The 15,563-nt window shown below is 37.6% G+C and overlaps 1 protein-coding gene across 3 annotated transcripts in view; it reads right to left on the reverse strand.

The window, feature by feature from the left end:
* The window catches only part of Megf10 (multiple EGF like domains 10), a 162,440-nt gene that overhangs the window by 69,287 nt on the left and 77,590 nt on the right, over positions 1-15,563 (reverse strand). For all 3 annotated transcript variants that reach the window (XM_048811821.1, XM_015486552.2, XM_048811820.1), the window contains exon 5: positions 10,218-10,310. In XM_048811821.1, the coding sequence (XP_048667778.1) occupies positions 10,218-10,310 (93 nt within the window). The remainder of the gene's footprint in view (positions 1-10,217; positions 10,311-15,563) is intronic.

Here is a 15,563-nt window from a genome sequence, read left to right on the forward strand (position 1 = left end):
AAGGAAATCTTCAAGTATTAAAAAAACATTCTTTGTCACAATCACAAACAATAAGGTATCAGCTATAGCCATGAAAGAGAACGAATTACAAATAATCTAGAAAATTTAACTTCAGCCAGCTGACAATATAAACCTCTATGACAAGATGAACGTGCATCCATTAGAATCAGCTGTAGCCTAAACAATATGAGATGGGAACAAATGGGTCCACAGGATCATCTGAAGAGCATCATTATCTCATTCTATGCAGAGGAGCCAAGAAGCACATCACCGCAGCCAGAAAATGGTTCTTACATGTTTATATGCAAGAAATTATTAAGATTTATGAGCTAATATTTCTGTTCTTTGTATGAACATTTTTTTTAAAAGTGGGCTAAGTTATTCCCTGCTATTTATTTGATAAAAAGGAGAGTCTAAAAATGTTAATGAAATTCTAGTCATTGCTATGTGATTTGGAATAATTTGTAGTCTGAAATTCCTTGCCTAATTTCTCACTGTTCATACTGCATTTGGGTACAAATGAACAACTAATTTCTACACTGTCATACAAAATCCTCACCTTGAAAAGGAATATGCAAATATTTAGATGGCAAACTGTTAAGCTTTCTCCATTCACATAATAGTTGACTTTCAAACAAACTTCTTCATCATGTGATCACCAATTCAGAAGTCTCACTCTGCATGAGTAATACACTTGATGCTAACCCTACCATGTATTCTCTCCTGCATGTGAGGAGCTCCTGATTTCACATTTTCCTCCACATTCATGAAAACTATCTGTTATAATTGGCTTAGCTTCTACGGTTTTATTTCTGCTGCCAGTTTATGGGCAAGGACTCTTCTGCTAAGTCCCCAGGATGATTGAGCCTACTTTGCACAGAACCGGGGTGAATCTCAAAGCCAAGGAGGCCGTGCTTCTTAAACCCACAGATGAAAGGCTTCAACTTCTGCCCTTTTTCTTCATCTTCTGCTACTTGGTCCATGACTCCTTCAAAGGTTTGACCAGTTTGTTTCCAACCTTCAGTTCCTTGATTAAGCTGAAAGAAAGCCCCTTTAAAGAAGAAGCAATCTTACTCATTTCTCATATCTCGTTTTTATGTTCATTACTGTTCCTGGCACATTTATACCTTCATTCTTTCCATCTGTAAATATTTACTGAACATTACTGCATGTCTTGCACCATGCTAGACACTGAGATAGCTAGACCACAGTGAATAAAACAGACAAAACTCATGTTTTTATGTGGCTTACATCCTGGAGGAGAAGACATACAAAAAGAAACAAATATTTTCAGAGAGCCATTTGGAACAAGATTAAAGAGGAGATGTGATAGAGCCATTTGGAACAAGATTAAAGAGGAGATGTGATACAGATGTGATAGAGTAAGATAGGTAAGATCTAATTGACCAAAGGAAGCCATGCAAGGCTCCAAGGAGAACAGCATTTAGGGCAGAAGAAAGATCAAGAACAAAGGCAAAAATGAAACTCGTGTGTTCCAGAGGAGGGAGTCAGAGTCTGTAAAGCAGTGTGACATCCTCAAAGGAAGGAGGGTGGGAAGGAGTCAGATCATGCAGGGCTTGGTGGATCATGGAGATTATTCTAACCTTATGGGAAACACTGGGGAGTTCAGGGAGGAAAAGCATCATGCTCTGGAGCATATTTTAACAAGATCACTCAGGTCTCAATACAGAAAACTGACTCTAGTGAAATCTGAGGAAGAAGCAGGGATCCCAGCAAGAAGACTATCATCATCACCTGTGGAGAGACGATGGATGAGATGATGGCTTGGTTGGAGTGGCAGCAGTAGACACGGCGAGAAGGGATTAGATTTGGTTAGAATTTAGAGTTAAACCAATAAGATGTGCTGATAAATGAATATTGCACAAAGTTAAAAACAAATCAATAAATGATGTGGAGTGGAGTTAAATGGCTTGACAGTCCAGCCACTGCCTACAAAATCACTAGCGTGAGTAATGTAAACGTCTATAGTATTTTCACTTGCCAGAAGCAGTATAAGCCAGACATGAATTCATCGGGCTTGGATATCCATGACCAGAGGTTGGAAATAATGAAAAAAGAAAAAAAAAAACAAAAAACATTTCTGTCTGGAGAACCTCCTGGCAGAACACCTGTGGACAAAGAAGTACCAGTTAATGATGGGTGTGTCCTGCTGAAGACAGAGATCCACAATGATGTCCCATTCTTAAGCATGTGAGAAGAGAGGCACAGAAATATCACAGAAAGGAGGGCAGCCAAGATAGGGTTGAAGGAATGGGGTGGGGCCTTTCTCTGCCCCTCCAGGTAGTAGAAAGACAAAGCCAGAGCTTTCCGTCTATGACTTTCAAACTATTTGGACAATCCATTATTGAAATTACCTTCAGGGTGGTTCTGATGAACCATTCTTAGCTCCATTCTTCCAAACCTATCATCAGTGTCTGCCCCCTCCCCACCACACCAGGGAACCCAAATGATTTCCTACTCTTACTGCTCCATCAAGCTGATTTCTAAAGTCATTCTGACAGGGCATTGGGCATGTTAAGGGGTGGCTGTGGGGACATGACTTCCAGGGTCTTTTCTCCTCAGACCACATCGATCCCACTATTGTGTCCAAGCACTAGATCTATACAGCAGACCTTGCTAGGGAATGTCAGCTCTTGGTGCCTTACAATTTCTGACTTGTAATACATTTCAAATGGATTCCTTTACCCTAACACCCTGCAGGCAAAGTCTTATTACTGACTGCACAACGCACAGCATGCCTTCTTTATACAAAAGGTTATCAGTGTTCCTGATGCTGCACCTGAAAAAGCTGGAGATAGTCTTGCCTCTGAGGCATATTTTCACCACTTAGAAGGACCAGAAATGCTGTTAGTGGCCAAATAAAAACCCAGTTTGGATTTGCTAGACCAAAATTAATTTCCATCTTTGCCTCTATTTGGTACTAATGTCAAAAACAAAACGCCTGGGGAATAAGCATTTGAAAACCATTTGCTGACTGTTGACTGCTGGAGAATTTAGGACTCCCCCCATTCCTGCCCTATAGCCAGAGGAGAAATAAATTTCTCTATAGACACTTAGAACATTATAAATAGGATTATATAGGTTAAGAAAACAAATATGTTACTACTACTCATATAAAAGGTCCAAAGGGTTTCCAAAACAAATAAAGAAAGGTCTCAGGAATTACATATACATATCCATTAAAGTAAGTCACACATAAAACCACTTCCTTGAAACAAATCGTGGTTATAGTCTGGCTCAACATTCTTAATATTATAAATCAGGGAACTCCGTATTGGTGCTAGTATTAGTTCATCATCTCTAGTGTCTCTCAGAAGGTTGATTTTTTTTCCAGCATGACTATATCATTTTATGTCCCCTTAACAACGAGAAACAGTTCTCTGCATCTTTACAAACATGTGACATTGTTATTATTTTTTATTTTAGCTATGATTTTTAAATTTTTTTATTTGTTACAATTAGTTATACGTGACAGTATGATGCATTTTGACACATCATACATAAATGGGGTATAACTTCTCTTTCTTCTGGTTGTACATTTTGGGAAATACACCGGCTAGTTGGTTTTCATCCTTGTCTCGTGTTGTCCACCCCTGCCTCCTGCTCTTATTCCTCTTGTGGTTGCTGACTCTGGTTGCTTTCACTCATCCTCCTCTCCAAATCAGAATACAGTGTGCCACTGTGGTTAAAGTTAGTGGTTCTGCATGAGATGTGAGTCTGGCTCTACCATTTGCTAGATATATAAACTCAGGTAAGTCAATTTTTCAGCACACCCTCCCCTCCATTTCATTAGCTGTAAACTAGGAACTATAATTCTAACCATCTCATAGTATGTTGTGAATATTAACTGAGGTGATTCTTGTACTCCTACAATGATGCTTGACCAACCACCAAAGGTTCAGTAAAGATGAACTTCCACTTGCAATGTCATCAACAATGTGACCCAACTTCTACACCCTTGGTGTCAACAGATGACTTCTCCTGCCAGTTTGCCAAGAGAAGAAAGGTCATTGACCACACACTCCCTCAGGTCCTCTTCTCCATTGCCTTCACACCCCACACACCCAGGAACCCATCTGCATCTACTCCAGCCACTCTTTCCATCCTTGTTCTCTGGGGACAGGAAGTGCCCCTTGCTAATGCCTTCATCAATGGCAGGGATCCATACTCATCTGCCAGCTATTTTCTCAGGAGCCCTGTTCCCTTATTAAATGACCCCCTCTCGAAAATGAGTCACCAGTATCTCCTTCTTTTCTTTCACCATCCTTTCATCGTCTGAGTCATTTTCATCTTAAAACACAAATAAAGAAAAAAAATATTTTCTTGACCTTACATTTACTTCTTACATTTACTTCTTTATTTCTCCCTCTTCTTGGCTTCTCAGAGAAGTTTCTGGAGAGGTATTTTACACCTTATCATCCTCTTTTCTTAGCCTCCCACCTCATAGCAACCTGCTTTTATCCCCCAGCATTATACTAAGCCCTTCTTGCTCTCATGGCCTCACAAAACCTCGCACTTCATTACCCAACTCCATGTACTTTTTCTCCTATCCACCTCTTTACCTGGAGCCATTCTCTTGGTCACACTTTGTTACCTCTCTCCCTAGGTATGAGCTCTGTAAGACCAGGAACCATCCCTTATTTGCTCTTTCATCCCCAGCATCCAACATGATACTCTGAACATAGTAATCACTCGATGGAAGTTCACAAAATGAACACACGAATGACCTCTGAATTGTACAGAATCATGCCCTTCAAATCAATCTAATTAAATGGAACAAACATTTCTGTGCTCTACCATATGCCAGGCATGATAGAGGCTAAAGAGATTAATAACACACGGCCCCTGCGCTCCTGGAGTTGTTTATCATCCTGTGAGGGAGGAAGAGGAATGGAGTTTTATTCTTGGATAGATAGATTTATGGGGGTAAAAACAGAGAGAGAGAGAGGAGGAAAGAGGGGAGGGAAGAAAGAGACAGGTGAAATAGATGAATGTCATTCATTCGTATAGGTGAGGGTATACATTAGGATGCCAATAAAAGTAAAAATATGTGTGTGCTTTTTCAAAAAAATCATTTTAATCAAATTTAAAAAGAGGCAATATGTCTGACTGTAGTCAAGTAAATCATGATTTCATTCCAGGGGAGCAAACTTTGTACAGCTCTCTGGCACATCTGGTTTTTTATACAGAGAATACACTGAGACCTAGGAACACCAACTATCTCATAGGTAAGAAATCTTTTTTATTGGCATGGTAAAGTCTCAAATGGAAATCTTTATAAAACTAAACCTTTGAAAATGTTTTCCAATCTCTTAATCTTTCATGTATTTTAGAAAGGAAAATAGTGTAATAGTTATTAATTTATTGTCATCTGACCATTTGGGATTCTAAATGTCAATAACTAGGTCACTCTTCTGGCTGAGTGATTCTGATTATCAAGGGGAGATTGGGTTGGAGAACCACATCTGGACCTCAGGGATCCTGGGGAGTACCCCTAATGCTTCCATACTCAGTAGTAAAGGTTAATAGAAAACATCAACAACCCAAAAGAGGCAGGATAGGTGGGAACTCAAACCTTTCTGGATGAAGGTTTGAGCCAATCCACCAGGTAAAGAACTTCAAGCTTCTAAGGTTCTTCTTAAGTACAGGGGAAATACTGAATGGAGAGTAGAAGAAGGAGGCCATAGAAACCATACTTATAGCCTTGTTACTGATTGCAGAGAGGAGGGATATAGTAGCTTTTAATATTTTTCCATTTGCTTGTTATATGTATGTATTTATTTTATTTTCTATTTTCTCTTTCTTTCCATTTTTATTTTATCTTATATACAAATTGTTGGAAGTTAACTTTAGTATCTTGGAAACAGAATATTCAGTCAAACTGTGATTGGATTTGAAAAAATTAATGTATCCAGTAATGGATACAGCAATTATTGGGATTTGCATCTCCTTATACTGACAAGAGAGTAAAAACACCTTGTAAAATGAATAACTATTTCATATTAAGTGGGAATGCAGAGTTGTTTTGTTGGTGTGTAGGAATTCAAGTGGATATAGAATAATGCACATAGGAGCCAAGTAACCAAGGGTGCAGACTGCAACAGCTATCGATTTATTGCCTTCTAGCTCTAAATTTATCCTTCATTGCCTGTTCTACAAAAGTGTATATGGGCCCTTTAAATCTTTTTTTCTTTGCCTGCTAGTTGAATGTTAAGCATTTTCAGTAGAGGGCGCAGGAGGGACACTGCAGATAAGGAGTTGTCTATTCTAGTCCCAGTGTGTTTGCTCTGCAGCCAACTCTGCAGTCTAAGTACAATGAAAGGCTTATCTAGGACCTGCTCCCCAGCACCTACAGCTTGTACAGTGCTCTGTTTCTGCAGCACAAGGGGCTGCTCCAGCACCAAGATCTTGAAGCATGGGCAGCTTCTTTAGCATCCAAATCCTGCAGTACACTGGCCAGCAGCAACCATCAGCCAACACCTGCCCTCCCTATCCCCCTGCCTTTTTTTTTTTAAACAGAGTTCTTCTGGTGAGATACCACTCCATGAAGAGCTTTCTCGGGTATCCTTTAGGACAGATTTCCAGCAAGTTCTGTTAGAGCAGTACCACAGCAACCTCCCTGCCAGTGAGCTGTGGCTGTGCCCTTTCCAGTGAGGTCTAGCCCACATATCTCTGGGACTTCCTTTCTGGACAATCCATCTACACTGTAAGGGTAATGACTATTCCTTATATCTACTATTTCTGAGCTTTATAGCTCAATCTACCTCATCATTCAATCCCTCATCATTACAACCACAGTTAATAATTCTTTTTATCAAACTTTCTCTTTTCAATGCCCTGTGCGTCCTAGTAGCAATGGGCACACCCAGCACCCAGATCTTGGTTTGCAAATACCATTCTCCAATAGAAAGAACCAGGGTTTCTTTCAGAAATGGCCCATTCCAAGGCTAAGACAGGAAAAATACACCAGGGGCTTGGAGTATCTTATAGTAACAGAAAGAAATGCAGTGCTCAAATTCACAAGAACAGGCATGTCCAAAGGACACAATGGCCAAGGCTGAAACTATTCAAACAACAAAATAAATAATGTGATATTGTCATATAACCCAATGTACATGAGTCCAAACTGATATAAATTATTAAGTAAATGAAGGAAAAGAAACATGTCTTTTTTAAAAAAGAATTCCAAACACTATATGTAGATGCTCCTTCCTCAATAAATGGATAGATTATGTGGCTTGCTTTCACAGAATAGCATAGGAAAGGGGGAAAATTCTGTGTTTAGATGTAGAAATCTGGCCATCACAACTTCATCAAGCAGTGAAGACTAACCAGGTGATGGCATCATGGGTGAATCTCCTGTGACTCTCCTGATTTCATGTGATGAGAAAGACATTTCAACTCTGCACTGTTTTCTTTTCTTTTTTTTTTTTTTTGAGAGAGAGAGAGTTTTTTAATATTTATTTTTTAGTTTTCGGTGGACACAACATCTTTGTTTGTATGTAGTGCTAAGGATCGAACCTGGGCTGCACGCATGCCAGGTAAGCATGCTACCGCTTGAGCCACATCCCCAGCCCTCTGCACTGTTCTTTTCAAAATTCATCACCCTCATCATGAAAAATACCAGACAAGCACAGACTGGGGTCCTGTGCAGTCCTCCTCCACACTATCAAGGCCATGAAAAACAAGGGAAGATTGAGAAACGGTCACAGAGAGAGGATACTGGGGAGATGTGAACATGGCATGGGGCTCTGGGTCGGAATCTGGAACAGAAAGAGGACATTTGTGGAAAAACTGATGAGATCCCAACAACTTCTGGAACTTATTTACTACCAATGTGCTAATGTCAGTTTCTCAATTTTTATAAACTGATGGTAATTTAAGAAGTTAACGATAGAGGACATTGGATATGGAGATACAGAAACTTTCTGTACTATCTTTGCAACAATTCTGTAAATCTAAAATTGTTTCAAAATAAAAACTTTACTCAAAAAAAAAATGACTGTGGTTTCTGTCTCCTGATTGAACCTTACCAGGTATCAAGAGTCCATCTAATTATAAAAGCAGTCATTTTATGAATCTAACATACATCATCAAAGTTATGCAGAGGAGTAACCATAGAGAAGGAAAAATGGAAATAGAATCATTGGAAATTAGGCAGTTTTAATTCTGATATATAATAGATGACTAGAACATACATTTTGTTTCCAGAGTTACCTGGCCAAGAGTAAACAACTCAGCACAGTTTTTGAGATAGGGGTAACTGCCACAGACAATCCAAGTAACAAAATCCAGGTAACAACACCCAGTATAGCACTTTCTTGTGCTTAAGAAAGGTGTTAGAAATGATTTTTCTCTGAACATCTTTAAAGACTTTAGACATCTGTTAATGCTTATTTATGCTTTTGTTCATTATAAACCCAAAACACTAGTTGTAGAGAATGCATTACAAGTAGTATTAATTACCATTTTCCAGTATTAAAAGAGCATATGTTCTCAGAGTTCTGGAGTCTTCATTCAAAAGTCAGTAAACTCTAAAACAAAGCAATGATTTTTTTTTTAACTAGAGGGCCCAAATCAGTTCTATAGTCCAAAACCAATGTAGGCTTTTGTTTTGCACACAAACACTATTCAGTCTGATCTATTAGCTTGAGGTAGGCTACAGTTTTTAGCAAAGTATGAGTAGAACTGAAATTATTCCAAAGCATTCTTTGCCCTGGAAGTAGTAGCAAACCTCACTTTTCAAAGATAGAATACATCCACTCTCTCCTTTCCCACTGGTTTATAATAATGTTATTTTTCTCTAAAACGTCTGGGCTCGACTGATTTTTAAGTTGGAAAAGTTAATGAAAGCAATATTGCATTTGAGGTCAGTCGGCCAGAAAGATGGACATGAGCCAAATCCCACATCCCAAACATTCTGCCTCAATGGCATGTGAACAAAATGCCCACTCTCCTCCTGCTTCCCAACAGAAGCAAAACAAAGCCCTGCAAGACAGTTGCCCACTGGAATTGAGATGCCTGTCAGGAGCAGAAAGACACACACACACACACACACACACACACTCCCTGTACAATAGCAGGGCTCTTTCACACCAAGAGTTCTGTGCACAGGCAGCACAAGGGCTTCCCCTGGAGATGCTGCTTCAGAGAAAGCCAAGAGATCACAAGTTCAAAACCAGCAGGCCCAACAAGGTCAAGAGTAGCTTCCCATACTCCACAGTAAGCAACTAAAATTCTTAAAACCAGTTTATCTGGAGAGCTTAAAGTCCTTTCAGACTAATCTCAGAAAATCATTTAGTAGCAATGAAGAAAAATTTGTGCTATCACAGGAACATGCTAATTTTAAAAAACTATTATTTCCTTTTTATATATGTAATGTTCTGTGTACTACAGCTTAGTTGCACTTCAATTTCCTCTTACATTTTTCAAGGCCAAAAAGGAAGAGCAGGAAGTGGACACAATTAAGTGGGCAGAATGAGTTAGCCAGAAGACTTAAATTTTAACTATGAAATTTAGAAAAACAACTGTATTCCATGACATTCCATTATTTAATCTGCACAACAATGAATATAGGATTTTAGATATAGCCTGCCCATATCATTTTAGAGTTACAACTCCAGCATAATGAAGACACATTGTACACTATGTTATGATTTCATGTAGCAAGTATCAAAACATTCTCGAATTTTCATATATTACAAATTTATCTCCCCCAAATTAACTGGACATACGCTCATTATTTCCATCTCAGAATTCAAAGACAAATTGATATATTACTATTACAAACTTTAACTTCTAAGTTAAAACCAATGGGTGATAAATTTTAATCACTAAGAAAGCATCTTAGATAAACCAAGTTAAAAACAAAAGTTAGAGTATTATCCAACTGCCTTAAAGTAAAGAATATAAATTTTGGACCTACTCTAGAAAACACACTAATACTCATGAAAGTATGAGTATCAGATCGTTAAAATCTCCTTTATACATACTTTTCTTTATACCTAATTAACAACAGTTCTGTATGTAATACATGAACATGTTTAAAAGGAACTCATTTGAATGAATTGGATTTGGAATCCACACCATGCTCTGTTTGGGATGAAGAGGGAAACTGTAGCTCTGGGTAATCTGCAGACAAGGGGCTCATACAGCAAAAACATCCCCAAGACAGACAACAGCAGGTGGACACTTACCACTGGAGCAGTTGGTCCCACCCCAGCCAGGCTCGCACTGACAGGTGTTTGGAGCAATGCAGCGCCCATGGACACATTTATCAGCACAGTGAGCTGTCAGAGAGAAAATCAATCAAATAAAGAAAGTTGGCACAAGAAAAAAAAAAAAGCCAACAACACAGCTGTTGCACATCCTAGGTTCAAGTGTCACTTAAAAACAACATGCATGCTTGATAATTTTCTTCAATCCATTCCTCAGTCCTCTTACAGTCCGCTGATACAACTAAACAATTTCCCTTCTTATTTTGATATCTCCAAATAAATTCCTCCAGTTCTACTTGCTTAATTCTACTTCATGCTAAATTAGGAAAGAAGTTTCAAGGGAAATTGCCTAATCCACTTTAAAAAAAAAAAAAAAAGAAAATTTATAAAAGACCACCAAATGTATCCTGTTTGGGGAGGAGAGTATGTGGAGAAACAAACCAAAAAGCAAAACACCAGGACCACAGCAGCACAGCAGACCAAGAGGTGATTGCCTCCACAAAGCATTCACCACAAACAAGTCACCTTTCTTTGTGAAGACCCTGTTCACAACTCTGACATGGCAGAATTGCAAAGTCTTTATCTGTTAAGGAAAATACTTGACAAATGTCATCTGGGTCTTCAGAAAACATTAAATCTCAATTCTCTTCTATAAGTGACTGTCTCAGCCATGACCCAGCACTTGGAGACAAGGGGACACCACTGCAAACACGAGTAAATGGTCTGAAGACTACTTTCCAAAAGCAGAATTCAGCTGAATAACAGGAAAGGGATCAAAATACTCTCAGTGAACACTGACATTATCTTCCACCTTGTTCCTCTCACATTGTTTAGACACCATCCAAAATATCTAAGTAGATGAGCAATTGTGAGGGCAACTTGGAAGAGTTTGGGATTCAGGTAGTTCAAAATTTTATTTAAGGGTGGGATAAGACACCCTGGTGCTCTAGATGTGTCTCATTAATATATTCTTATTACAAAAGTAGAATAGGTTTCCTGCCCAAACATAAAATACCAATAAGTAAAATAGACCTCATCTCAGTTCCACAAACTAGTAACATTCTCATGGTTGTAGAATCCTTCAGGAATTGTTTTCCCTATATATTTTTCTCCTCATAAAAAATAAAAGTAAAAAAGCTTTCAAAATGATTTTCTATTCAATAAAATACAAAAAATATTTTCATGTCATGAAATATTGTTTTATACATTTTACCCACTAGTGTGTATGTAGTATACATATATAATGTGTGTGTATATATATAGTATACATATAATGTATATATATAATGATCCAAAATGATGGTCACTTCTAAAATCTTGATCTTTGACATGAAGAGATCTATAGGAAAATAATTTAGATTACCTTTAAACCAAACAGAAATTGGATGTGGTGGCTGATTTAAAAAAAAAAAAATGCCATACAAACTGAAGAACATCAAGCTAAGTGAAATAAGCCAGACTCAGAAAATCAAGGGTTGAATGCTTCCTGTCAGGTACAGAAGCTAGAGAGAGAAACAGGGGAAAAAAGTAATGAAAAAAAGGGGAGCAAGGTCTCGGGATAATAGAAGGGAAACCAATAGAGTAGAGGAAAGAGGGAGGAAGAGAGGTGGGCATAGAAAAGTACTGGGGAATGAAATTTGCCAAAGTATGCTATGTCCATGTACAAATATGACACAACAGATCATGCACGTGTGTGCGTGTGTGTATGCATGTGTATACACACATGTATAATTATAATGCTCTAATTTAAATGACAACAACAGAAAGGAGGTCGCTAGAACAGAGCAAGTGGGTGGGAGTGGGAAGAGGGGAGGAACAGGGGAAGTACTGGGGAATGAGATTAATTAAATTTTGTTATGTGCCTATAAGAATATGGCATCCAAATCTTCAAAGTGCCATCCAAATCTTCAAAGTTCAAATCTTTGTGTCTGTTTAATATAATAGTGTAGTCCTCTCTAATTAATTTTTACTAAGGGAATATTATAAAGTTAATCTCTAAGGTAAATTTATATTGGTAAAATTTTCCTTTATTTGTGTTTATATCTTGGAAATCCATACAAGATTCCATATCACCAAAAAAAAATAATTCTAGCACTTGAAAATCTGAAAATCTCTGGGTTCCCATGAAGCTGGATCTGATAGGAACCACCTAGGTTTCATATGTGTTGGGGCTGGCTATGAAAGGAAGATGTTCAGAATATTCTATAGACTGGTCTCAATTTCTGCTTTCCCTTTTTTTTTTTTCATTTTTTCTTTATTTACCCTCTTTTTCATTTTCTACCACTCATCTTTCTCTCTCCACAAACTATTTCTTTGATCTACACAGTTATCATAGAGGCTACAGATTAAAACTTGACTTCAGTTATAGTTGAGTTCGGTCTTAACCTCAGGGTGACCCCAAATGATTTCCCCTGCACCATGTGAAAGGTAAGATTGGGTTGAAAGGAGCGGGGTAAGAATTATTAAGGAAGATTGAGCAAGAAGGCCTAGTACTTTTGCTCCAACATCAAGATAACATTTATTAAAATGGGCAAATAAATGTATATAAATTAAGCCTATGTTCTAGAGAGTTAGGAATCAGAATTGCATATTCTTGCATCTCAAGCCATTGTTTTCTTTTGTTGTTCTTATTGTTTTAATTCTGAAAAAGGACAGTAAGTATATTTTCATATACAGAATTAAATAGACCTGCTTTGGAATGCTTTTAGATTATTGGATAATTATACAAATGTTCTTGTGTTCCTGATAAGTGCAAACTTTGTGTTTTTATGAAAGGAATTTAAAATCCAGTCATGTGCAATAAATGAAAAAAAATGATGGTATTTTTAAAATATGGATTATTTTTGTAAAAACAAAAACCTGGGTTATTTTTATGAAAACCTGGGCTAGCATTTGGGCAAAATCTGGAACACAATTTGGGTAGGTCATGAACAGAAAAGAAATTTCCTGAAAGTTACTTAAGAATTGGAAGGGAAAATCTGCTTTCCTAGTGATTTCCTTTTTCTCAATTACAGCTCAAGTCAATGGAATCACCTTTAAAAATCGAGTCCTGTAGTCAAATAATGGCCTTAATGATGGGAAAGACTGTTGGGACCCACTCTAAAAGAAATGAACACAAAATTCTACTTCTGTGATATAGTAACTTCATGCAGCATTAGACTCTGTCATTCAAGTGCCATCTCTGCCCCATTCTCTTCTTCTGCCATTTCTAAACTATTACCAAGTCCTCACACAATGGTCAGAAGAAAAGGGAAGCAAGAAAGAAGAGAGCCATGGAACTATATGTTCTCTGATGTCCCAACTCACCAAGCTACAGAAACACTGTGAAATATGTGATAACACTAACCCCCTTGGGACTCAGCAGAGTTAGATCCTACCCCAAGCTCATCTTTCCTTATTCAGCTTTAGATGCCAAGCTTAAGTGCTGAGCTTCCAACAGAATCCACATGGAAAATCAAAACAAGCTTCAGACACAAAATCCTGTGACATACCAAAGGGAACTAGAAAGGAACAAAGGAAACAGAGGTCCACTTTAGCAAATGTTCAAAGCTTGGCTCTCAAGCACAGGTACAAAGGACCCTCATAATTGTGTTTTTTTGTTTTTTTTTTTTCATGCCTGAGAGATTCCTTATCCATGTCCTTTCTTTTAAATATTTTAAAGATGTTCTATCCAATATAATTTATTTTATCCTATCTCTCTTTAAGAAAATCACTAAATATTTTATAATAAATTTTTGGTGACTTTTTGTTTGTTTGTTTTTTGAGGCCAGATAGAAGCTGGAAACTGAATCTCCGCCCACACTTAGTACTGTGCTGTAGACACATCAAACTGCAGGAGGCAAAGGTCTCCTCTCCCTCAAGAACTGGGAGACAACAGGCACTAATGAGAAGAGCAGGCCATGTCTTTGAAGTGAAAGCTGTGGACAGTCTGTCTGCTTGGTGGACAGGTGAGGACTGACATGATGACCCTGGAATCTTCTCTAATTAGGCTCCTGTTTCAGCCTTAGTTCCTAAATCCATCTAAATCCCATTACCAATGCCATGAACCTCATTGTTTCACTTGTAAATACTTGGCTTTAATACCAAAAGCCATTAACTATAGTCAATTGTTTTTTCCTCTACCACATATATTTTTCTTTGGATTTACACCTAGGAATGGAATATATGTGAAAGGAAGAGTGAGCAGAATAAAAAACTCCTTTAAAACCCAATTATATCTCTAAAGAAAATACAAGCCATTGTCCTAAAGGATATAATGTAATAAATCCATTTACATTAATTTGGAAAATGTTTCTAAGGTTAAAGTATCTCCTGAAAGTCACTATCTAATAGACACAACCTTCCAGCTAATCTATCTTTTCTCATTAGATCCTTTTATTCTGAGTTATGAATAAAGAGGATGAGTCACAAATCTTACTTTTTGAATTTATTCAATGAGTTGCTATAAAAGAACATAAATTTTTAGAATTAAAAGTAACTTTACTGAATACCATCCTTGTATTTTTCAGGGAAAGTGAATAATTTCATCAATATTTGTAGCTAGGGTTTAAAAAAGAAGTAGGATTAAACCTGGATCTCTAATTTTGGGGAGTCCAAAACATTATGATGGTTTTAATGGTAGTGGGAGGGGAGCATGGGTAAAAAGATGGTAGAAGGTGTGTTGGACCAGCTACTAAGACAGGTGTACCACAAGGCTAGGAACCAAGAGTCAGAAGATTCAAAGGAAGAAAAGTGAGAAAGCAAAGAAAGTGGACTTCCAAGGTAAACTTCATGCCCTCACACTTCTGTCAGAGGTCAATTATGTGCAAAGTCTTTACATAATTTCATTGGTACTATAAGGTTCAGCACAGACAGGAGTCATCTGTTTTCATATTTTCAAACATAATATTATAGACTACACTATTGTATTTGTAAAAAGGGATGGGGATTCTTTTTCTTCTGCTTAACATTTACTGACGTACCAGGCACATTGCTAAGCTCTGCTGTGGATACAAAGATGGCAGATTAGAAACTCTTAGTCTGCAGAGGAAATCAAAAGCAGGATCACCAAATCCAACAAACACAATGCATGATGCAGGGGTAATAACAGAGATATGAGCAAAATAATGTGGGAATACAGTGAATGATTCCATCGGTATGAAATGGCTGAACAGGCAACTCCATATAAACAGAAAATATATTAGTTGGTTATCTAGGGCTTATTAAATGTGGAGTGATAGCTGATGGATACATTTGTTTTATATGATGAAAATGTTTCATGCAATGATTGTACAACTCTGTGAATACATGAGAATCCATTAAATGATATAAATTGTTCAGATACAA

This window comes from Marmota marmota, unplaced genomic scaffold (assembly GCF_001458135.2).
Source record: "Marmota marmota marmota unplaced genomic scaffold, marMar, whole genome shotgun sequence".
Taxonomy (NCBI): Eukaryota; Metazoa; Chordata; class Mammalia; order Rodentia; family Sciuridae; genus Marmota; species Marmota marmota.